This window comes from Lutjanus erythropterus, chromosome 19, assembly GCF_056507025.1.
Source record: "Lutjanus erythropterus isolate fLutEry1 chromosome 19, fLutEry1.hap2, whole genome shotgun sequence".
Lineage (NCBI taxonomy): Eukaryota > Metazoa > Chordata > Actinopteri > Lutjaniformes > Lutjanidae > Lutjanus > Lutjanus erythropterus.
The window spans coordinates 10,931,733-10,954,726 of NC_139335.1; the positions used below are offsets into that span (position 1 = coordinate 10,931,733).

The following is a 22,994-nucleotide window of genomic DNA, read 5'->3' on the forward strand; positions in this document are numbered from 1 at the left end:
CCTGTCCTTGTTCAGCAACTTTACATTTGTTGTTTTGAACAAACTTTAACAACTAACAAAATTCTAGCTACAGGAAATATAATAAGTGCCTAGTGATGTTGTTTTTTAACACCTCCTCCACAGCTAAACACCATCAGCAGCTCTCCACCCATACAGCAAGTGAAAAATCATGTTCCTTCTTTTTTTTTTTTTTTACCATGTAATCAAAACTGAGTTTAGTCTGTTGAAATGTATGGGAAAACCAAAACATGCGGCAAACGGCAGACAGATCTCACAACTGGTGGTGTATGTGTTTCACAGTATGAAAGGCTAGAGCTTCTTCACAGCTCATGTCTCCTCTCTGTCTTGCACCCACGGGTCTCGTCCCTGCCAGCATGAATGATGGCCACGCTGAAAATCAAGCTGATGCAGAGTCGTGGTCCTAAAGTAGGCAAAAGATAGTATTTCCACCACAGGAATGAGTTTATTGGACTTCGTCAACTCTTTTACATGTACTCAGCTATGTGAGGACCGTTCAGCAGCCTACTGGGAATCTCTGATTGATATACCATGAAGTAGTAGTAATTAATGGTGAAGTTTCCCCTGGGATAGAGGAGGGTTGAAGCTGGGGCAAAGACAGCAATTAGGAAGCGACGGAGAACCTGTAGGAGCACTCAAGGCCCCCTGAAGTCCCATCAATCAAACACAGATAAAAGGGTTGAGTGCAAGGGTAATGTTTAACCCAAAGGACATCGTCAGACGGTCCATAAACAGCTTCCTCTTTCTTCAGCCAAGCAGAGAAGTGGAGGGGAGACCATCATTTCTTGGTAAAGACCTCAGAGAGGTTTTTGCTTGTACATGGGTGACAAGGTTTACCACACTAAAGAAATATTCAGAAGGGGTCAAATATTGCTTACAAGCATGTGACCTTTTCATTTAAAAGCTACTACAAGAAACTTCCCTATTTTGTTGATTCTGGAGGCCCTTGGAGACAAAAGCTGTAGTGTTTCATCCATAAAAATAAAAAATAAAAATGTCCTCCTGCTTCTTTTTAAATGGCTAACACACAGCTCATCGTAACTTAGCCTGGGAAAATGTAAATACAGGCTTGTTTCATCTGATTTCACTGAGAATCTGACTCAGTGGCAGGCATTCAGAGCAACTACATAGAAATAGTCAAACCTCCTGCAGATGATCTTGTCTTCTGATGTAGGTCATACAGGTGCATCAGTATTAAATTGAGACTGTTTCATAACTGCTTGTCATTCTGTCAGAATTGATGGCTTTTTATATCTGAAAGCTTACAAGAAAGACATTTTACGTCTCAGTGAAATAGGGCATTAACTTAAGGTTTTGTTTGCAACTAGGAGTGATCACATAATCAATAGCTGGGTAGAGCTGAAGTCTGAGTAAAATACTGTGCATGCTGCTATTTCATTCAGTCCTGTGCATCACAGGCAAAAGGAAACCTAGTCTACTGCTACAAAATGACACAACATAAGGAGGGTGTTGGAGATATTAAAGAGGGCAGAAAGGTTTTTGATGTGTGGTCGAGTTTAGCAGATTTATTCCCCCTTGTTTTTGTGATAAGACCAGTTAGATCCTGCAGACAGCCCTCCCTCCCTCCCTCCCTGCCGGCCTGACTCAACGGTTGTTCCCTCTGAGAGAGCCACAGGTGTGAGCTGAGACAAGGAAGCTGTTATCAGAGTAGACTGAGAAAGGTCAGGAGCTGGAGATTATGGTGCTGGCTCAATCAATAAACCAAACAGCTGGAAGGCTGAGTTTTTGTCTTTAAATGATCTACTAAAACAGCCCTCAAACTGTTATTGATGCTCTCATGTATGCTTCAAAAATTCAATATAATATAAAAACCACTGTGTTTATTTACTGTATTTGCTATGTTTAGATAGTAGATTCAGCAGAGTTGTTTCTGTTTCTCAAGTATGTCTCTACTAAGTAGGTGGAGACCAAACTGTGCACCCAACTCTCAACTCAACTGATGCATCTCTCACTTTCTATAATGCAGAACAAACAGAACAAAACCATATATTTGGTCTAGACAAATACACAGGAATCTGACGAACAGGAGACACATGCATGGTGCTCCCTAAACTGCCTTTATATACAAGTGATTCTGTTAAAACCTGTGGGCATGAGATCCCAGATGATGTGAAACACAAACCTGTTTCTCCACAAAAATGCCTGTGTTGTGCAGGTGTGTGAACTGGGTCTCACATGAAGTAATCCTCCTGCTTCCCCCTAACACCTGTGCAGCACACATCGCACCTCTGCAGCAAGCAAGAAAAGAGACTCATGAATCATTAACTGTCATCAATTAATAATTAATCCCACCAAACACTGAGGATGCAGATGAGTACCGGGTTCTGCCACTAATTAGTTTGGTAAGGAAGACTTCTCACAAAAATGATTGCGGTTAAAATCCTCCTGTTTCTTGGAAGTCTCACACAGTTATGATTGCAACACAATATCTACTGCTGAATGCTAACACAGTATATCTTGATTGTTTATGCTGTATGTGACAGTTTATCTATTTGATGATATTCATGCCACACTGATGCAGGAAACTATTAACTATAAGTAGCTATAGAAATCTGCTAGAGAGAAGTAATGCTGTAAGAAAATAAACACAATTTTGATGTCTTCTTTTATATGTCAATTCAACAAGGGGAGAGCAACTTGACTTCTGCACTGATGGCACTGGTATTCAGAACTAAGGTATGATAAACTTGGCAGGACATTATTTTAGTGACATTATTTTGGTCAGTCCATTTTAGTCTTGTGTTTGATTTAATGTTGTAATACAGCCAGATATAAACCAAAGATAGCAATGCCAATGTGTTGTGATATTGACACTATATGCAGAACATGAATGTATGTACAGATGAATGAAAAGTTAGAACAAACTGAGACATTCCTCTCTGTACATTTTAATCAAATGATCATAATTTGAATCAAAAACAAACACTGGGAGTTACTTCCTTTCTAAACACTGCATGATGAGAAGATATTATTCCCAACAGATCAACCCTTATTCTTCATAGGATTCTCTGACTCATGGTGTAGTAAGATATTTTCAGTCTGCCTACATTCTGCTCGTCCATCTGCACACACAAATGAGTCTCTAGCGTCCCTACTCCACGTCACGATCACTGCAGTGACTGCTGGAGTTGAAACTGATCCAGAATTCAACACTCCAGCCAAGCTGTGGCTGCTAAGATTATCAGTGGCAGCAACAATGAATGCTACCCAGCCCAGACCTCACCATCACTGCTGACAGGCAGTGGAAACACAGTCAAAGCAAACAATGGCCTCCACTGGTTCACCATCTATGACAAAGTCAACAACCCATGCTAGGATCGTTCTGCTGAACAGGCTCAACAGATTTCTGTCTAGATCATATCCTGACTCAACTATCAACTAGTCAGTCCAGGACTTTATGTTGATAAATACTGTACAACTCATTTCTCTTATGATTTAGGAACTGTACTTTGAAAACTTTTGACATGTTTTGACAAAACAAAAGCAAGTGTTAAGAGAAGGTGCAATGACATCCAATAACTAACCATGCAAATATCTGAACTGGGAATTTTTATGGCACTTTTTTACATTGCTGCAGTATATCAACTTACACTCGACCTAATGATGTGTGCCCCTATTTCTGCAGTGCCACACACACACACACACACTGCATGCTGTACTTTCTGGCACCTCTCCAAACATCTGACTAACTGAGAGGCCTCTCAGGGGAGAAGTTTTTTTTATAGTAATATTGCTATCTTTGTTTCTATCTTTCCCTCTTTAAAATGTGTAAATGAAAGGCCAAGAAGATTTTTAAAATGGTAATGTAATACTTAACAAAACATTATATGAGAAATTGGCATAATATTTGGGGAATTAAAAGTGGAAATAAATGATTTTTGAATCTTCTGTCAGGATATACTCTCTTGACTGCACAACACACTCATATATATAGTCATATCTATTGTCATATCTATCATCCACCTGACTGTTTGCCTTTAGAAGTTTGAGGGACTGTAACCTATTTCAAATGCCTGATGCACAATACATGTAACAAAACCAACTGGATTAAAATAAACTTTGAATGAAGAGTGGAGTGAATGACCACTCTCTGTGCCTCTTTTGTAATCACAATTTGTTTTTTGATTGTATAAGATATTGAGTATTTGGCACTGATTCTGTAATACAATACAAAGTAATATGATATAATTTAATGTAATCACGAATGCAAAAGTCCAAGTACAGATAAGACACTAACTAAACTGTAATATGCATCTTTTGTCCTGTGATCTATAAATGAGTGGACCTCCTTATGGGTAATATAGGGTTCAACTTTTATGACTACATTTTCCAGATAAGGTGAACAAGGAGCTGCTGCTGCAGCAGGAGAGTACCAACCCAGCTGCAGGAGGGCAGGAAATGCCACCCAGTCAAAACACAAAGTCTTTCCAAACTAAAGGCAGGCTTGTATCAGAGATCATGGTGCAGCTGAAGAAAGCTCAGGAAGATCTGTATGTTGAGTCCAGCAGGCAGGAGAACAAGGATATTGAGCACATAACCAACAATATACCCACGCTGTAAAAAACCCTAAAGCTGCGGAGGACACTGACAGTATTAATTACTAGGGACCTCAAGTCTTTTCTCTTTTTTTTGCAGTGTAGGGAGTGAAGCTATCATCCAGCTTAAGTATAAACTGTAGAGATTTAGGAAGGTCAGTCTCAAGTTGAAAAATTTGGCTCAGAATGTCTCAAAAGGAGAAAAAGGCCCCTTCAAATAACCATTGGTGACAAATGCATAAAAACAAAAATTAATGATGTACTTAAAGAAGCCGTGCAGAACAAGTGTGGTCTGCAGCTACAAAAAGCTCAACAGGATGTGCCGAGTATTTTTTGTATCTCACTGCATTGATCTGATGGCTGTAACTTGCAGCTACACGTGCAAGTGAACGTAAACCAAAATTGCCATCTGTTAGCAATACCTCTGAAAAATATATTAATTCAACAATTTCAATTATGCAAAAAGTCAATTCATTTCAAACATAACATAACTGAATCAATTTATTCTCCCTCTATACATCTATCATTTGGTCTATCCCTTCATTCTTATATCAGTAAATGCATGCGGTCATGAACTTTAGAATCAGCAGAGAGCGTCCAGTACTTTATACTTTCCTGATAAAGTTGTAGTCTGTGGCATGGCACCATGTCACACACTGTTAGTCTTCCAGAAAGCCACATGGACCCATAGAGCCTGGGGCCAAACTGGCGCCATCGACTTCCTGGGCACAAGCAGGCATGAGCACACCAGCTCTATTTATAACCTCTTATTAGAGTGGACTGTTTTCAAATGAGGCTGAAAAGATAAGACAGCAGCAGGAAAAGGCCACTGTTCGGGGGGGTGGGGGTGGTTACCTATTGGCAAATTTGGCTGTTATGCATAGCAGGAAGAAAACTTTGGATGGCAAAGTTATGCTACTTACGTAACTTGTGTTGAAAAAAAAAACATAAGATGGACCAGCCTGGATAGACACCATAAACAGGAAACACAAAATCACAACATAATCAATAACCAAACACACATTTAAGTCCCCATTTTCCCTGTTAAAAAGACAGTTCAACTAAAAAAAAAAATCATATTTTCCTCTTGCTTGCAGTGCTATTTATCCATCTAGTTTCTTTTGGTGCTGAGTTTCAGAGCAGAATGTAACTACATGGTGTGATTTCTGAAAAGAGACATTGCTGCTGTGGTTTTCAAATGTATTTTTGGTGCTTTGAGCACCATAAACTGAGGGCCTTCTAGTTCCATTATTCTAAAAATTGCAGACATCTCTACAGCTGATGTCTCCAAAACTTGCCAGCTCAAACAAAAACTATCTAGATCAGGGGTCTTAAATGTTTTCAGGTCAGGGCTCCCTACATATACTACATTAAATATTTTAGGCTCTTCTCTTGTTTGCACTTACATGTAAACAGTCAGCAGCAGTATTTAATATTAGCCTGCATTTGTAGAAGGCTAATATTAGCTGTGTTAGCCTCACCCTCTGCACTTTCTCATGTGGTTTCTAGGTGGAGTGTATATCAGAGATCATGAAGTTACACAGTGATCCATTGTAGCTCACAAGACTGTCTGTACACTTGACATTGGTCAGTACATTTTAATGTAGAATTATTTGCTTTTTCCTGTTGTATTTGCTAATATATACACACATTTTAATGCTACAAAGCTCATTTGTTTGCTGTTTTTCGACAAACAACTATAAGTAACTGTAGACCCCCTGTTAGATTAAGAGCAATATAGGCCAGAGGAAAAATAGGAACTATCCCTTTGAAACTTTTTTTCCTGGGGGGTTTACCTTAATCGAATCAGGGGTCTAAGGTCAGAGAGTGGTATGCTGTAATTTGTGGTTTTGAGCTGTGTGTGTGTGTGTGTGTGTGTGTGTGTGTGTGTGGAGGGGAAACATTTTGAACTAACTTGAAAAGGGTGCGCGGTCCCTTTAAGAAACACAAACCAGTCCTTTACTTCCTGTATGTTAGCGTTAGCATTGATCTACCGCAAGAGTCGAAAAAATATGAAGTAAATGATCCATAAATATATACAGAAATATTGCTGATATTATAAAAGAGGCGGTGACTGTGCCGTTACAGTGTTTTTTTTAGTCTAAGGTATGTCGCGGTAACGTAATGGCAGGAATTAAAAGAAAGACGCTAGCACTGACAGTAGCAACAGCACCTGCAAACGCCGTAAATAAACATAAAAACCGGACGGACTCGAAACCAAAAGTTTCACCTGCTAAACTGAAGAAGATCGTCCCGTGTGAAAATGTTCCAGGTGGTGAGACGGAGCGAAGCCATTATTTCACTCAAAATGATCTGCAGCACAGACTGGGAGAGGATTTTTTCAACCAACCTTGCCTCAGTTTGTCTAAAGCTTTCCTCGGCAAGGTAATACTGCCATCTTACCTTAATTTTACATCTGTTTCTGATGTTCGGATGATTTCTGAAAGTCATATAGTGATCTGTAGGGGGTATGTTTGTAATAAGTTTGTGTTAGTAACGTTACAGCTCTTAAGCCCAGTCTGTTAGCACTTGAATCGAGACCTGAGACAAGACAGGCTTACGTGAAATTCTGCCACCTCTGGTTATTTAGGAGCTTCATTAGTATGTCAATTCGGTCAAACAACCGACCGAATTGACAGGATTGGTCTTGCAAAATCTCAAACCACAATCAAATGCATTCAGACAACTCCTCTTGAATGTAGCAGGGCTGCAAATAAAGATTATTTTCACTAATAATTGTTTTGATTAATTGTCTGGTCTATAAAATGTCAGCAAATGGTGAAATGTGTCCATTATGTGTCCCGTGATCAGGTCTTCAAATGCCTGATTTTGTGGGTCCATAACCAAAATATATTGAGTTTATTATCAAAGAGGACTTAAATTCTGAAAATATTCAACTTTGACAAGCTTGAACCAGGGGATTTTTGCCATTTTGGCCTTACTGATTATAAAAAAAATTGTTGACTGCTAAATTAATTGAGTAAAGATAATAGAAGATAATCTGTGTGGTTTCATGTCCCTGCAGGTGTTGGTCCGCAGATGTGCAGATGGTACTGAGCTGCGAGGGAGAATAGTGGAAACTGAAGCCTACCTTGGGGGAGATGACAAAGCCTCACACTCGGCAGGAGGCAAACGCACTGAGAGGAACACAGCCATGTTCATGAAGCCTGGCACAATCTATGTGTATCCAATCTATGGCATCTACCTCTGTATGAACGTATCTAGTGAAGGTAAAAGCATTACCCATCATGGGTATTCATTATGACAACCATTTTGCTTATGTATGCATGCAAACAGAAATAAAAGTCAAAGCTTGCAAGTGTTTCAGTCATTAATATAACATTAAAACTATAGTTGTGTTTTCTATTGTCAGTGGGTAAAGGGCAAAAGGAAGCAGACAGAGTGGAGCCTTGCTGACTGATTCATATTGTATGTTTTTTTTCACAGGGGAGGGTGCTGCCGTGCTGCTGCGCTCCCTTGAGCCCCTGCAGGGTCAGCCCGTCATGAGGCAGCTGAGGGCAGCCAGACGCAAAGAAGGAGCCCGTCAACTGAAGGACAAAGAGCTCTGCAACGGGCCTTCAAAGCTGTGCCAGGCTCTAGATATACCCCGCTGTTTTGACCGTCGGGACTTAGCCTCAGACCCAGAGGTCTGGCTGGAGAGGGACCCCAACACAAATCCAGTAGAACCCATGGATATAATATCAGCACCACGCATTGGAATTGAGTCCCATGGAGAATGGGCCAAGAAGCCATGGCGGTTTTATCTTCGCGGGCACCCCTGTGTTAGCATAGTGAATAAAGAGGCAGAGAGGCAGTCTCTGTCTGGAAATGAAATAAACCATTTAGGTCCCTCAGATGTGCAGTTTGACACGGGACAGCATAATGTCAAAAGGACTTAACAGCAATATTCCTTAAACTACTCTGCCATCTGTTCACTTTGTGGGCTTCACCATTCAGCAGTGTGAAAACTTAAGACTTCTGTCTGCTTTGCTGGGAGACACTACTTCATACGCATATGAAATAAATACCTTTTCAAATAATTTCATTTTATTTTTCTAAGTTTGTGGTTCTTAGAACGTCAAGAATAGCATAACTTCAACAACTCATTGAAAGTGTAAATTCTAATCTGCATAAAATGTAGAAAAGGTTTTTTCATTCATCTTGTAAGCTGCTACTTATAGTGACTGTGTTTATGATACTGATGCAAAGTTGTACTTGCCTGTTTAAAAATCAGTTCTGAAACATACCTTTCCTCACTCATGAGTCTTTTGTTTAGGTATTCCATCTGTGTTTTTTAATAAACATTCATACTTGAGAAATTGTCTTCTGAGTGACTCAGTGATTTCACAGATGTTTGGAATGCTCTGCTTCCCTCAAAGCAAAAACAGCTTGTCTGATGTTTAGACTCTTCCCTTTCTTGCCGTCTTTCTCTCCACCTCTGGGATTCCTAGCTGGAGGTCTGGAATGATCATTACTCTGTGCCCCTCTGTGGTAAGTACAGATGATCTAATACATCTGTGACAGGGCAAGGCAAAGTTAAACCCCCCATTACACCCATCTTTTCAATATTTAGAGTTAACACCTGAGGCTTTTTGGTTTGTACAAAATAATTTAATATCTTAAACATTGGCTCATAAAGGAAAAAAACACACTTTCAAGATTTTGTAAATCTGCACACATTAATGCAATCATTGTGTCAGTTCATTTAAAAACAAGATTGTTGAGTAATAGCACTTAGCTGTGAGCACAGCAAGCCATTAACCGCTCTCAGACTGACATCTTTTCCAGTTGGTGAGAGCTGATACCGTCTCTGTGCCGCTACTCCATGGGTGACTGAAAGATTGAAATAATGGGATCCTCATGGTTGGTCACCACAAGGACACTGCGGAACTTGTCAAATAGCGTCTTGAGCTGCGAGCGCCTCATGTTCTCGTTGTACATAATCTCTTCCAGGTGGTGATGTCCCCGGAAATAGTGAAGCAGTCTGGAAGCAGTCAAAATAATAGGCAGAAAAATGTTGAAAGCTACAGCTCCACTGAATAATTAGCTGTGTAAATCAACCATGAGACAGGATTTTTGCAGGTCTGATGACATTTTTCATTAATGTGCTGTGCAGTGTGTAGCACTGATGACAGGATTGGTAAGGACTGTGTGTACAGCTAAAAGCAACTTTGTCTCAAGTCTCCAGACCTTTTCCAATTCAATTTCCCAATATTATGCAAATACAATTAAAAAAACTTTATTTTCCAAACCAATGCACAAGTATGCTCTTGTTTCCTAAGACATCTGATTTATAACATCATGAGGCACTAAAATTTATCCCAGCTGTTAAGTCACCTTTAGACAACAGTGAATTTACTGCAAGACACGCTGTGCGAGATGGATCTAATAAAATCTTGGTTGCAATCTGTGTCAGACTCTGCTATATCAATTTGCAGCACTAAACTTTCTTCAAAAATGGCACTTCCGAAATTACTCTCAGACAAGTATATTCTGCTTCATTTCATGTCAATGACTCAGTGTCTAAAAGCAGAGAGTAATGGGGAGCTGAGAAACTTTTAGTGCATAAACAAAAAAGCAGAGAACATGCACCAGTCTTCTGCTATAGGCAAGCTTAATTACCTGGCAAACATCCGCAGATCTTCTGGGTTTTGAGCAGCAGGGATGTTAAGAATAACCTGTCTCTCATGCTCTGACAGGCTGGCAAGCAGCGTTTCTGTCATCCTCTTGTTGAGTGGTGAGTCCCCACCAGGCAGTAGCTCTGCACTGGAGTTGTCCATACTAGGACTGGTGAGAGTCATGTCATCACTGCTAGCTATACACAGGAAGCAGACACAGTATTATAGATTAACTATAAGCCTGTCATACGTCTAAGACAGGAGAGAGCTTAGTGACGACATACTTGGGGAACCAAAGCTGAGTGCGCTAGGGGTGCTGAGACTGCGGCCTCCTACTCGAGCAGCCAGTGGAGGGTCTTCATCCCTAAACCCAGGCTCATCCTCGCTTGGCGGTACCAACAGGCAGACATAAGTATGCAGCTGGATCAGCAGACGGCGCTGGAGCATCCACACCACCATCTGGATCAACTGTGCCTGGTCAGGAGCAGAGCAGCAAACTGAATCACAGCTGAGCACAGGATAAACATTGAGGACGTGAAGCTGAACATGCTCATGACCCTAACCAGGTCAAATATGTTTTAAATCAGCCGTGGGAGTCATACAAGCTCAAAATAGAGCCAAAAGAAAGAGCCATGGCTCTGATCTTGTTCTCATGAAAAATGGAGGCTGCTGACAGTGGAGATGATGTCCCTTTGCCATTTATAATTCATCACCAATGCTCAAGCAGCTTTGCCAAACCAAGATAGGTCGGACGAGAACACCAGATGGCTTTGCTCTTACAATACAGTATCTAAATTTACAGTAATAGCCCTGTAAGCACTGGTGATTTACCAAGAAACCATAATTTCACTTTTGCTCACAAATGTCTGTTAATAAGGCCAGAGTCTTCCATCTAAAAATTATGCATTTCTTCATATTAGGAGTATTCTTTTCAAAAAATATAGTTGTTTCCAAGTAAGTTTTTTAAAAGAAAAATCTTACTTTTATGTTTCTGTTTTTTCCAGTGGAAAATGAATTGAGTTTCCAGTGGAAAAAACAGTACATATTTAAAAAAAAGTTTATTTCATCAACATTGGAAAAACCATAATAAGTGATGCAGTGATATTTCAATCCTTCATAATATTACCATTATTTATTTCATGTTCTAAAATTTTTTCTAAAAACTTTTTAGGACTTGATTTGTACTTGTACAACAGTCCTACCTCCTGTGCAGGAGCTTCCAGGGGGTTTCTGAACTCAGCCAGTGAGACAGGCAGTGAGAACTTGGCTAACATGGAGGGAAGATCATGACCAGGAAACTGCTGGGCAAACTGCTCAGCCAATGGGGAGTACCTATCCAGAGAGAGATGGGACACATTATTCAACAACAGAGAGCTTTTCCATTAACACAGTTTTTTTAAATGTATTTTCCACAATGTTATAAAAGAAAGGCTATGGCAAGTGCTGGCAATGGCCCGATCCAGTTGTTTCGTAATAAATTTTAGTGTTTCGCTTGTAATTCTTGTGATTTAAAGACATGTTATTGAGACCTGTATACTTTATATGAAGCAATGGCATGGATGGGTCCTCAGCTCAGTTCATTAGCTCTACAGTAACCCACACTGGTAAATGGCATACATCACATCATGAACACTCACAGGCAGATGTTGGCATGAGGAGACAGCATGTAGACGTTGTTCTCACACAGTGGGTAGATGATGATCGCTTTGCCCCAGTAAACCAAGTGAGCAGCAATTTGAAAGATCTAAGAAAGGACAATATTTGCAAATAATATAAATGATCTGAAATAAAACTAATCTAAACAACAATGTTCTTTGCAATTCACAACCAAGTGAACTTTGTGGTCTCTCTTTGCTTTCAGTGTACACATGTTGTCCACTAGATGGCAGTAAGACACCATCAAAACTGTAACCTCTGTGAACACAACTGTTACTTGTCTCCTCAGGGTTTCAAGTAAAGTACCATCACCAAGCTCTTCATTTGTGATTCCTGATTGAGCGTATTAATTTTAAGCACTTGTAAATTAATTTCTTTGACAAAGGAAAAGGTGCTTCAGATTTTAAAATAAATAAATTGAGTTCAGAGAATGAGATCTGGTGTTCTAAAGTGCAGTGGTGATGCAGACTGTGTGACTGTTCTGCACCTGAAGTAAGGCCAGGTCGGCATCCTGTGCGAGCTGCTGCAGGTTTTTCACCGCAGAGCAGGTTTTGATGAGGCGCACCATGGCAGGTGAGCAGTCCAGAGGAAGCTGGCTCAGCAGTGACTTCTCATTTTCCAGCAACAGCAGGGCATGATAGGGTCTAAAGGATCAAACAACACATGATACAGTCTCTGAATGAACAGAACTCATCTTTAGGAATTAAGACTGCCTTCTCTAGAAGTCAGAAAGAATCAGCTTTAGTACAAGCCTGCACAACATGACAATCTGTACATATATCCATGGAAAAATCAACTATGTGCACTTGAAAACACAAACAAAACACTCTGACTACCTTTTGGCACAGCTGCTACAATTTTATGGCTCACGTGTACTTGCACTAATTTGCTCAGATGCAAAAGGAAGAAATAAAATAAGGTGTTGATCACAACTCTGATGTAAGTATGCTTAAGTACCAATAGGGGGCAGTAAGGCCCACAGAAAATTTTTCATGGTTTCTTTAGGCATTAGTGATTCAAAACTGAAGCTTATATGATATCCAGCCCTTAATTAGCTGTTAAAGACCTAATACTAGTTCTGACATAAAAAAAACTGATGACGACTAGGCCATTAGTTTTGAGGATATGAGACTTCTTGTTAAACAGGTTGAGCTGTGAGTGAACAAATTATAGATTAAGAAGGACTGTAACAATCCTGAGTTACTTTTTAGTCATGTACAGGCCTATGCAGGCTGGCTTACTAAATACAAGTGTCTGTGTTAATATCACCAGTTTATCACTAGTTATTGTTCATTTTCCTCAACCAGGTTGACTCGGGATATTCTGCCTCTCATATTCCAAGTTTATAATTACAGACTTATTCTGCAGTTTCTTTGACTTTCAGGTCAGTCAGATTAACAAATGAACACTATTCTGCTTTACAGTTTGATTCAGAATTTAAAGGAATTCAGTACAGTGTAAATGAATAATATAAAGTTGATGGTAAATAGGAGATGGTCAAATTTTCCTTCTACACTCAAGAGATGTTGCATTTGTGGACAGAAATAAAGGAAATTATATTACAACAAATAGTAAATGTTTTGCAATTCATGTGTTATATCTGAATATCACTTTAAAAACGGTAAAGAAACACTTTGTCTGTAATAACACTTATAATAACACTCCCCATATGTGTTTATGCTTCTAGGGGGGGCCAAGTGTCACCGCCAACGTCTGCTGATTGGGGTGTTGCCAAAAGTGTAATCTTTCAACCCACATAGAACAGTGTAGAAGTCTGTCTCTGATCTGTTTGACTTGCTGTAAATAAGTTACTATTCTGATATAATGTTTGTTAAATAAAATGTTATATTTAACTAGTAAAAAAAAAAAAAAAAAAATTTACATAAAAGGAAAAAACACACCTTATAGCTTTTAGGCTGCGCTCTAATGCCTCTGGGGGGATGTAGTTTCCACCAATTCTGTGGATCTTGTGTGGTAAACAGAAGCTCACCTCAAGCCAGTTGTTAATATGTAGTCGCACCACACCAGTTGTACAAAGGCTGCAAAACCATAAATGTTCAGCTGGATGAACAATATACGATCTGCGTAGTAGGAAATAACAAAACAAAAACAATGTGTAATAACCAAACCACAAACCTGTCATAAGCTTCCTTCAGGTCTCTGGCCAGCTTACATTTGGGAAGAATTTGTCTAAAAGGGGACTGGGGACCTCCATCCGCTTAGATCAGGAAAAACAGAAAACCCTGTCAAAATGTACTTTCAAATCCCACCTATAATATATCTTCACAATCTGAGTGTACTGGCCAATACATTATAAGTATGTTGTTATGTACAATGAATTTTATTATATCATATTGACTGATTGAGACAGCAAAACAATAAATTGCTGTTAACTATGAGGTGTGACAGGTTTTTATCTCACTCTCACTCATAGTAGTAATCTCATCCTGGACGGCCAGCATCAGTTTGGCCTCTCTGGTCAGGTACTGGCAGCGCCGCTCCTCGTGCTGCAGGGCTATTGCGATGCGGCGTGACAAGTTGTGCATGCAGCTAATGACAGACGGGTCAGCATTCGCCTGAAGAGGCCAAAGATGAGACAGAGCTACTTTTTATACAGTGTAATTTTGCGACAAAAAAAAGTTAGCAACACTTATAATATCAATGTAAAAACATTACCAGCCTCTTACTGTTAAACTATCAAACAAACTGTATATATGCCTTTAATGACTCCTTTATATGAGTTAAGAACTAGTATGTAATAAATTTAAAAATTAATGAGACTTTAAAAGATATGTAAGTAATTCAAATTACACTTATGCCAAATATCTAAGTATATATTTCATACACTATTCTTGCCATTTTTATATTTTTAAAATATTTAGCCAAAGTCAACTGACATAGTTAACTGTCTATTAGTTTCACCTAACACTTGTCACCTCAAATGAGACTGTGTTGGAAAGCTTTTGCCTCACCTCTGTGGTATTTCTGAGGTTTAGTGGTGAAAGGAATTTCTAATATTCTGTTTTCCTCAGGTATGTAAATGAGGGTGGACCAAAAGGACATAGAAAACGAGTGGTCACTGATAAACTCCATCTCTTGTTAAGTCAATTGCAATAACTCTTTTTGAAAAGTAGATATAAAAACAAAAAACAAAGCTAATCTTTATGAATGAGAATGTAAGACTAATATAGTTTAGTGGTGTACAATTGTGAATTGTGAATCCATTCAATACAAACATACACAAAAAACCCCTGCTGTGAATAAATGCTGACACATCAAAGAAATCGAGCGGGACTGTTATTCTGATGGAAACTTCCAGGGTACTGATAGCACAGTTGCTGGGCAGTATCACTGACAAAACATGACTGAGCACTTCTCACCCCATGGCAGCTGTAATGGCACTTACTGGGTACAGTGACTCAGCATGGGCAGGAACAACCCCCCCCCACCCCCCACCCCCGAGTTCCCATGCTCTCACAGATAGTGTATACTGGAATATTATCACTCGCACACACTCCTCCCCACTACAGAATGAACAGATTAGCAGAACACATGTCCCACCCACAGACCTAATTGTGCCATCATTTAAAATAGAGATATCAGGTCAGTATGTATTATTAACATGACTATTTACCCATGAGTTTTTTAACTGGTAGAGCAAAAAGCATCGAAGCATGAATACAAATGAGTCTTTTCATACCCTTAGTGCAAACACCACATTAAACAAGATCATTGTAGGCATTTCTCTCTTAGGTGAAGGATCTGTCTTAGAAACCTGCACAGAAAGAAGAATAATTATTTCATACATTTTAGTCTAAAGTGTGTAGATCTGTATTTGATATATACATAGTTAATTTTAAAAACAATTGGATTCACAAATATAGCATTATAACACAATAAAAGCTGCACCAGCACAATGTCATACAACCGAGTACAATGTATCTGCAACAAATAAACCTATGTCAAACCTGAAATGCTCTGTTTTTGCTGATATCATGTCAGAGAAGTGTTGATTGAGCTCTTTTGTTGTATTTTGTTACAGTATAATGTAAGATGATCCTGTTATTTTCACAGAAGCACCTTAGATTTATTATTCTTCACTTAAACTTATCATTGTCCCCATTCCCCTTGAAATATCTTGGCAACATGCACGGCAAATCATCAGACAAAAAAAAAACTGTCACTTGTGGGCACTGCTGACATCAAGACTAATCTGCCAAAGTTCAAAGCTTACATTAACTTAGAGGGCCATGGTGAAATGAGAAATGGCCTTACAGCCTAAATTACATTTGGCTATTTATTACATGAATATAAAGTATGGCTGCACAGTTTGGTAAAAATAAATAAATAAATAAATAAATCAGATTGTGATTATTCTGACTGAAATTGCAATATGCAACACAACTAGTGGGAATACTTTTTGCATTGCAATTGTCATTTTTACTGAAATAAAAACTACTAAAATCATGATAATGTGATATTTGTTGGGGTCTGTACCGAACAAACATGGTTTCTTTTATCTGAAGCACAAGATTTTTTTGGCAGGACATCTCTGCTGCTCTAAAGTACTTCATTATAAAGCTATTTTCTCACACGTTTTTCCTTTTTCAAAAAAATGCGATTTGGTTCTGGTTCTGCAATTTGGATATTGCATTTGGCCACACTGTGATTTCAATAATATTGTAATTAATTGTGCATCCCTAATTTAAAATAATAACACAGATAACCTCACCAGTGCCAGCTCAAGGGGGGATTTAATGACCGGGTAATATCAAATGTGATGAGGATGACCTCAACCACAGGTGCTTTCCCTATGTGCATTCATGTTCTTTCACCATCACTCAAAGACTGTTTGTTTGAGTTGAAAACACAAGGTAACCCGAGGAAAAAGTTACACTGCTGCATCTCACTGGCTTGTTTTTGACAGTTTGTCAGAAGCTGTGAGGAGACATCATTATTTTCAATGTGCACACAGCAGCAGCCTTCTTTTACATATTTTGTCATGTATGAAAAGACCTAAAATGAACACGAACGCGAACAAGCGGACTACTTGATTTTTATAAGTAAATTATTTAACCAGTAATTGTATAGGAATGATTCTGTCCCAAATATTTTGATCCATACAAGCGGTTGATCATTACAAGTGGTTTCCACTATAATGTAATGATAACAATAGAATTCAAGATGGCACTGTCCACCTTTTAATTGACATCATCAGCTACTGCAAAATACACATCACAAATGACCGTTCCTTCTAATTAAAACTTTTTAAAGAAGTGATACTTCAGACAACATGTGACACTCATGTTGTTGTGCTCTTACACTGCATTCACTATCAGTTTCCCTTTAACAGTGGAAAGTGGCCAGAGGAGAGGAGACATGCATAACATTTTCTGAACTTTAAGTAAAACTTCAGTTCACATCAAATGTTTTTAGTAGGAGCTATTTTGTTTCTTACCTGAATGATGGGAGGATGTTGAAGGAGAGTAGGGTGACCCACAAATCGAACATTGTCTATCTTCAGTTCAAACTTCTTTCCACACATGTCAGATTTGGTGGCCAGGATGGTGGCAAGGATGATGTCAGAGAACCTTTAAGAAGGAACGGACTCAATAAGAAAAGTGTGCAGGGTAGGATGAAGGTTGCAGCACAGAAACAGCTGGGACAAGTAAGAGAGTTTAAATTAGCTCTGTTTGTTTACATTGTTCACATTCATGTCTATACGAGGGGTTGTGTTAATCAGATGCATCGGCCTGTAATGAAATTCAACAATGAGAGTATAAATAAAAAAGCTTGTGTGGCTACTGGAGAGGAGAAAGGAGGAGGAGGCCTCCTTGCAGAAACAGTGAAGTCGCTGTATGAATGAAGAATGTGAAAGACTCATGCTGGTTTGACTTAAGTAACTCATGCTGCAATTAAAAGGATAAAAAATCAAGGCGTTAACTTCCAGAAAAAAAAATTAAACACACTACAGACTTACCCCACCAACACAATTTGAAAAGAATGTGTAGTAGTTGTTTTATTGCAGTTTGCATTTGATTTGCATTTTGTTTTTAAATGTTGAGTCTACATGCTAATATAATCAATGTGAATTAAAACTTAAATTATAGTATTAAACTGTTGGATTTTTTTTTTTCTTCCAAAAACGCATACAGTACAGAGGAGAGCAAACCTGAAATCCCAAAATAAAAAAGCACTGATTCACTGGATCTGCTACTGATAATTTACAAGGATTGTACTGAGATTAGGGTTGGGATCCATGTAGGGCACAAAATAGGAAAGAAGGGGATAAAAAAAGACAGGGGTGATCTAAGCGAAGGAAAGGTGGTTTAGAATGATTTGGTCTTACCCTGCTACCAACTGTTCGTCAGTTAGTGGAGATTGTTCTCTGAAATGGGAATTGGGCCATAAAAAAGAAGAAAAAAAGCAAACAAAAGGGAAAATGCAACAAACAGTTGGGCTGAATGCATAAAATGGACATCAAAACAACCCAAACAAATATGTGACACTGTGATGTGAAAATGCTGGTCTGCATGTTGATTCAAACATCAGTTTAACCTGACTAAGCTTTAATGTAATTAATGTTGAATGGTGACTATCTTAGAACAGCTGAAATGCATTTGATGTAAGCTTAAATGCCATCTTAAAACTGCCACAAAGGTAACTAAAATGTTAACATTACTCCAAAAGACACAGTGAAACTAGTTTATGCAGTCTTAACTAGCCAGTCAAATACAACAAACCACTTTATACTGTTCTTTATAAAGGTGTTACTGCATGACTTCAAACTGTTCAAAATGCTGCTGCCAGGTTCTTCACCAAGACAAGAACAACAGGCCATATAACATCTATCTTATATCAATGAAATCTTGCTCCCAGTGTCAGCTAGAATTGATTTTAAAGTCAAATATTTTTTCTAAGGCTCTGTGGTGCTGATTGTAGTTCTACATGCCATTATAATCTCCCTAATAGACCATGTACTTAAAAAGTTAAATATACTACAAAAGCCTTTTTTAAGTGGAATCAGTATGGAAAAACTGAGTGAAAAAAAAAAAAAAAAAAAAAAAGATTCCATGATCTCATATCAGTTTTATCTGATCATGTCTCATGAGCTGCATTGATAAAAGAGTTAAAATGATCACTTGTGGCTGCTTCTTACAGCCTTGTGAACACAGTAATTTCAACCAACGAACAACTGACCAGCATTACCATCCATAAAGCTGCAGCAGGGTGAAATTAAATGCTCTTGGAAATCAACAGACACAAGACCGAAACGTTCTCTGTCTGACATTTTTGTACTTTCCAGAAACATAAATCAAAATCTTTGAGTATGCAAACAAGCAGGAGTTCAAGTGGTTTGCAATTTCTGTCCATGTTTCATACAATTCCCGCCACAGTCAGTACTGACTGCTCAAACCCTCATCATGATTAGCTCAGATTTTAAACTCAGTGTTCCACTTTATCTGCATTTGAATTTCTTTTTTGTGAACTTAACTCTCAGCTGGTGATCAACATACTACAGGAAATATGTAACTGAAACAGACATCTCAAGTTTAACTTTTGCATTTTTGATTTGGTAAATTGTTCTGTGACATTCTTACAGAGCTTGTTATTTTATACTGTATATTTTTACATGTGCCTTAAACAACAAATAAACCTCAGTTTAATGTACATGACAAAACACATTTTCACACAGCATAATGACTGTGGACTGATCTGAACTTTAGCCAACTTTAACCACTGACATATATGCTTCATCCACGTTTTCCTTGTTCTGCTTTTTGCTCAGTAGATAAACAAGTCATCCATTATTGCTTAATTTCTTAGCTTGTGTAAAACCATGAAAAGATGCAGCACTACTACCATCTTATTTTAGTATCTATAACCAGTTCCTGTTTGAAATCTTAGCATTTTCTGTGATTGAGAACTTCTTGTCCCAACATTCATGTTGGACTAATAAAAAGTCTGATGTAGTTTACCAATGCACTGTATGAACTTGTTTATTTAACCTAAAGCATGTAGAATCAATCAGTGCCCCATCTTCTCACTACAGGAGGTCACGAAAATAAAGTAATCTGAAGTGGAGGATTAAAGACTTGTTTTTATTACCAGGTCAGTCAGCAAACAGCAGCTGAAGCAAGGATACATTTTAAGGCACATTTACACACGACAAGTATTTTTACTTGTCTTTCGGGTTAGTTTTGAGGATGTTAATAAAGGTTCACAATATGGATTAAAATAAAAATGTAAGACTCCTTAATTCTTCTTAAAGATTACAAGGTTTTTGAAAATATAAGTTCCAACACGATATGGAGGACAAATTTAAAGAGGGTAAGTGGCTCATGCAGACCTTATAATTGGCTGTTTCAACCAACAGTCAATTTCCCTGTAACGAATTTATAAACTCACTAATAATAAATGACCAAATCAATACCTTGAATCACCATCCTGATCTTCAAGACCATCCCCAGTTGTGTTCAGTGCATACGGACTTCGTTGTTTTGCTTGTGGACAGGAATAATAGCATTAATTCACATGATTATTGGTGCCACTCAGAAAAAACACACTGCTTTGAGATAAAGCCCAATTAAAAGCCACAACAAACAAGATGTTCAAACAACAATCTGAAGGTCAAACATGTGTCAGACCTAAGTAAACTCAACACTCTATATGAAAACATAGTTTGTTGTTAATGAACTTCCTTTATGTTAGAGGGGGTCTACTTGTGATTACTATTGGTCTTTGCCATTGCAGTTTTCCAGAGTATCACCTGTTTTTGACATAATTTCCTTTCAAGATGCCCTATGTTGTCATGAACCACTAATATGATCCAGTCAGAACTCAGACAACTGCTAATCTGTTTTCAGTCGCTGTGATTTATCAACATATATCATGCTAAGTTCAATCACAACTACAATGCAGAGAGGAAAACTGTTTTTCAGAAGGAGGAACAATGGACACAAGTAGACATCGCCAGACGTCTTCTATACATGGGGGGTTGCCTTGTGTAAAGAGCAAATTAACGTTAGCTAGGTAATGAACTATGCTTCCCTGGCAGATGCTAACTTATGCTACACCTACCTGAAAGAGATGACGGACATTCAGCCACTCGTTGGAACGGGTATCGGAAAAGCAGCTTGTTTCCTCGGCTGCCAGAGCTAACCAGTATGACGCTAATAGGGCTTGTTTTGTCGCCAGTTTTGTACACGCTATTTTGTGACTGACTGTACATAGATTTTCGGCCATCTGGTAACCCGGCTAATGGGTTGAACATCGTGTTAGCATTCCTGCTAACTTAATGTTAGCTGCGACACAATAAAGTCGGGCGCGAGCCGCAGCTACAACCAAAGAGTGAACATTAGCTTGTTGCAGGCGACACAAGCGCTATCTAAAAAAATAACAGTCTAACTACTGTTAACTTCAGAGTACTCCATACAGCAAATTCAGGTACGTTTGTTGCGATTGTTTTGTGTCACACTGAAAAATGTTCGGCAGGAACTTAGAATATGGCTATAAGGTTCCCCCTGCTTCACCCATAGTCAGTTCCCCTAGCGGCTCTCTATCTATCTATCTATCTATCTATCTATCTATCTATCTATCTATCTATCTATCTATCTGTCTATCTGTCTGTCTGTCTGTCTGTCTGTCTATCTAGATCTCATGAAGCGCCATTTAGGCATTACAAATAAAGCAAAATATCCAGGTCGTAGAGGGTTAAAACATCCATCTTGAGATATTATTACATCTGAAGGCAAATTCCAAATATTTTTATTCACAGTTTACCATTAGTGTAACTAGCAGTTTTACACTTAAATTGTTCTATAATTCAAATACGCTTTTTAGGCTCAAAAGGTTATATTTTCCATGTTACAGCACATCCGCCAGATGGCGCATTTTGGTTGATTGTGGAAACCATACTGAAGGCATCAGTATGCAGCCTCAAGGTTTGGAGGTTGTCGACATTATACGTGCTCCCGTTCAAGAATTGAAAAAATATGTAGGAATAAGAAGTATGTAAAACAATTTACTACAATATATAGAAGAGATAATAAAACAATAATAACAAATAGATACAATAAGAAGTGTGTAAAAGTGCACGTGCATTATCTACTATGTGTAACAGCGATATATAAATGTAAAACTGTAATTTATGGAAAAGAAACAGCTAAAAAACTCGAGAATGGATGTAAAGTTATGCACAAAATGTGCATCAAGCTGCAATCATATGTAATCGTGTAATAATTATGTCTATATTGCACGATGCTCGTTAATGTATGTGTTACTGTATGACAGTTAGTAGTGCACAGTTGTGGTATAAATAATAGAATAGATATAGATAGAATAAATAATGAGGTTATAGTTGTCAGGGGTGAAATAAGTTCCAACCCTAGTATTGTCAGGACTGTCCACTTTAGTTTATAACGCATAATAATAATAATAATAATAATAATAATAATAATAATAATAATAATAGTGAAACTCTTCCGGTTACAGTAATAATCAATTTACGTTTCAAATTAATTAAGTTAAATATCTTAAAAACACGATAAAAGGCCAAACCAGTTATGTTAATATAATGTTTAGTGCATTGGGCTATCATAACTTTGCAGAAGTTCCACAATTTATCGCCCTCATGATACAGTATTTTGATGTACTGTTATCTTTAATTTCAGATGGCTGCACCCATTTATATCAAACTGCACATTTTAAAGAAGCCAGAGAAACGAATTCTTTGCAAAGATAAGTCAAAGCAAATAATTTAATTTACCACTGACCCACTCAATTTTCTTCATCTTCTCAAGTGGTGAAACACCGTAAGATGGTAAACGATAGACAATAAAATCGATCCAAGACGGTCTTCCCAAGATTACCCCTTATTTATAACTATTGGGCTAATATTTTATTAGTATTATTTATATTCAAAATATTTTTTAAAATCCAAGTGGGCTTGTGGGTTGTTAAGATGTAGATAATGAGTTTAGTCTCAAAGCAACAGAACTGATTGTCTGAGTTTAAAGGGGAGATCAAAAGCCCCTTGTTCACATTGTGTTAAAAGTATTATAAACAACTAAAGCAGTACAGATTCTAATTCTAGTTGATTATTTGTTGGCTGATGGTGTTAAATTTTGATGTACGTAAATCCCTA

The 22,994-nt window shown here is 38.2% G+C and overlaps 2 protein-coding genes across 4 annotated transcripts; one reads left to right on the top strand and one right to left on the bottom strand.

Annotated features, from left to right (window-relative positions):
* The first annotated feature begins 6,447 nt into the window (after nt 1-6,447).
* Nucleotides 6,448-8,647, top strand: mpg (N-methylpurine DNA glycosylase). Its single transcript, XM_084743857.1, has 3 exons — nt 6,448-6,959; nt 7,600-7,804; nt 8,022-8,647. The coding sequence occupies exons 1-3, from the start codon at nt 6,699-6,701 to the stop codon at nt 8,471-8,473; spliced, it is 918 nt and encodes a 305-aa protein (XP_084599983.1). The 5' UTR covers nt 6,448-6,698; the 3' UTR covers nt 8,474-8,647.
* Nucleotides 8,648-9,045: 398 nt separating this feature from the next.
* Nucleotides 9,046-21,372, bottom strand: nprl3 (NPR3-like, GATOR1 complex subunit). 3 transcript variants are annotated; one of them, XM_084743855.1, is made up of 14 exons: nt 20,930-21,372; nt 20,283-20,352; nt 18,198-18,236; nt 17,307-17,439; nt 15,549-15,623; nt 14,277-14,424; nt 13,985-14,066; nt 13,750-13,887; nt 12,336-12,492; nt 11,830-11,936; nt 11,395-11,524; nt 10,477-10,666; nt 10,197-10,389; nt 9,046-9,558 (listed from the first exon to the last, which is right to left on the bottom strand). In XM_084743855.1, the coding sequence occupies exons 1-14, from the start codon at nt 21,120-21,122 to the stop codon at nt 9,393-9,395; spliced, it is 1,821 nt and encodes a 606-aa protein (XP_084599981.1). In that variant the 5' UTR covers nt 21,123-21,372; the 3' UTR covers nt 9,046-9,392. The 3 variants fall into 3 exon arrangements, with proteins under 3 accessions (XP_084599981.1, XP_084599980.1, XP_084599982.1); XM_084743854.1 differs by having other exon boundaries at nt 9,048-9,558; nt 14,271-14,424; nt 20,930-21,368; XM_084743856.1 differs by lacking the exon at nt 18,198-18,236 and having other exon boundaries at nt 9,050-9,558; nt 14,271-14,424; nt 20,930-21,364.
* Between the last annotated feature and the right edge of the window lie 1,622 nt (nt 21,373-22,994).

Bases quoted from the DNA above. Each gene is read 5' to 3' on its own strand.
- nprl3 (XM_084743854.1), bottom strand. From the start codon at position 21,122: ATGTTCAACCCATTAGCCGGGTTACCAGATGGCCGAAAATCTATGTAC. The intron at 20,353-20,929 runs GTAGGTGTAGCA...CCTGTCCACAAG, and splicing joins ATGTCCGTCATCTCTTTCAG to CAAAACAACGAAGTCCGTAT. The intron at 9,559-10,196 runs GTAATTAAGCTT...GACTGCTTCCAG, and splicing joins GATCTGCGGATGTTTGCCAG to ACTGCTTCACTATTTCCGGG.
- mpg (XM_084743857.1), top strand. From the start codon at position 6,699: ATGGCAGGAATTAAAAGAAAGACGCTAGCACTGACAGTAGCAACAGCA. The intron at 6,960-7,599 runs GTAATACTGCCA...ATGTCCCTGCAG, and splicing joins CTAAAGCTTTCCTCGGCAAG to GTGTTGGTCCGCAGATGTGC. The intron at 7,805-8,021 runs GTAAAAGCATTA...TTTTTTTCACAG, and splicing joins TATGAACGTATCTAGTGAAG to GGGAGGGTGCTGCCGTGCTG.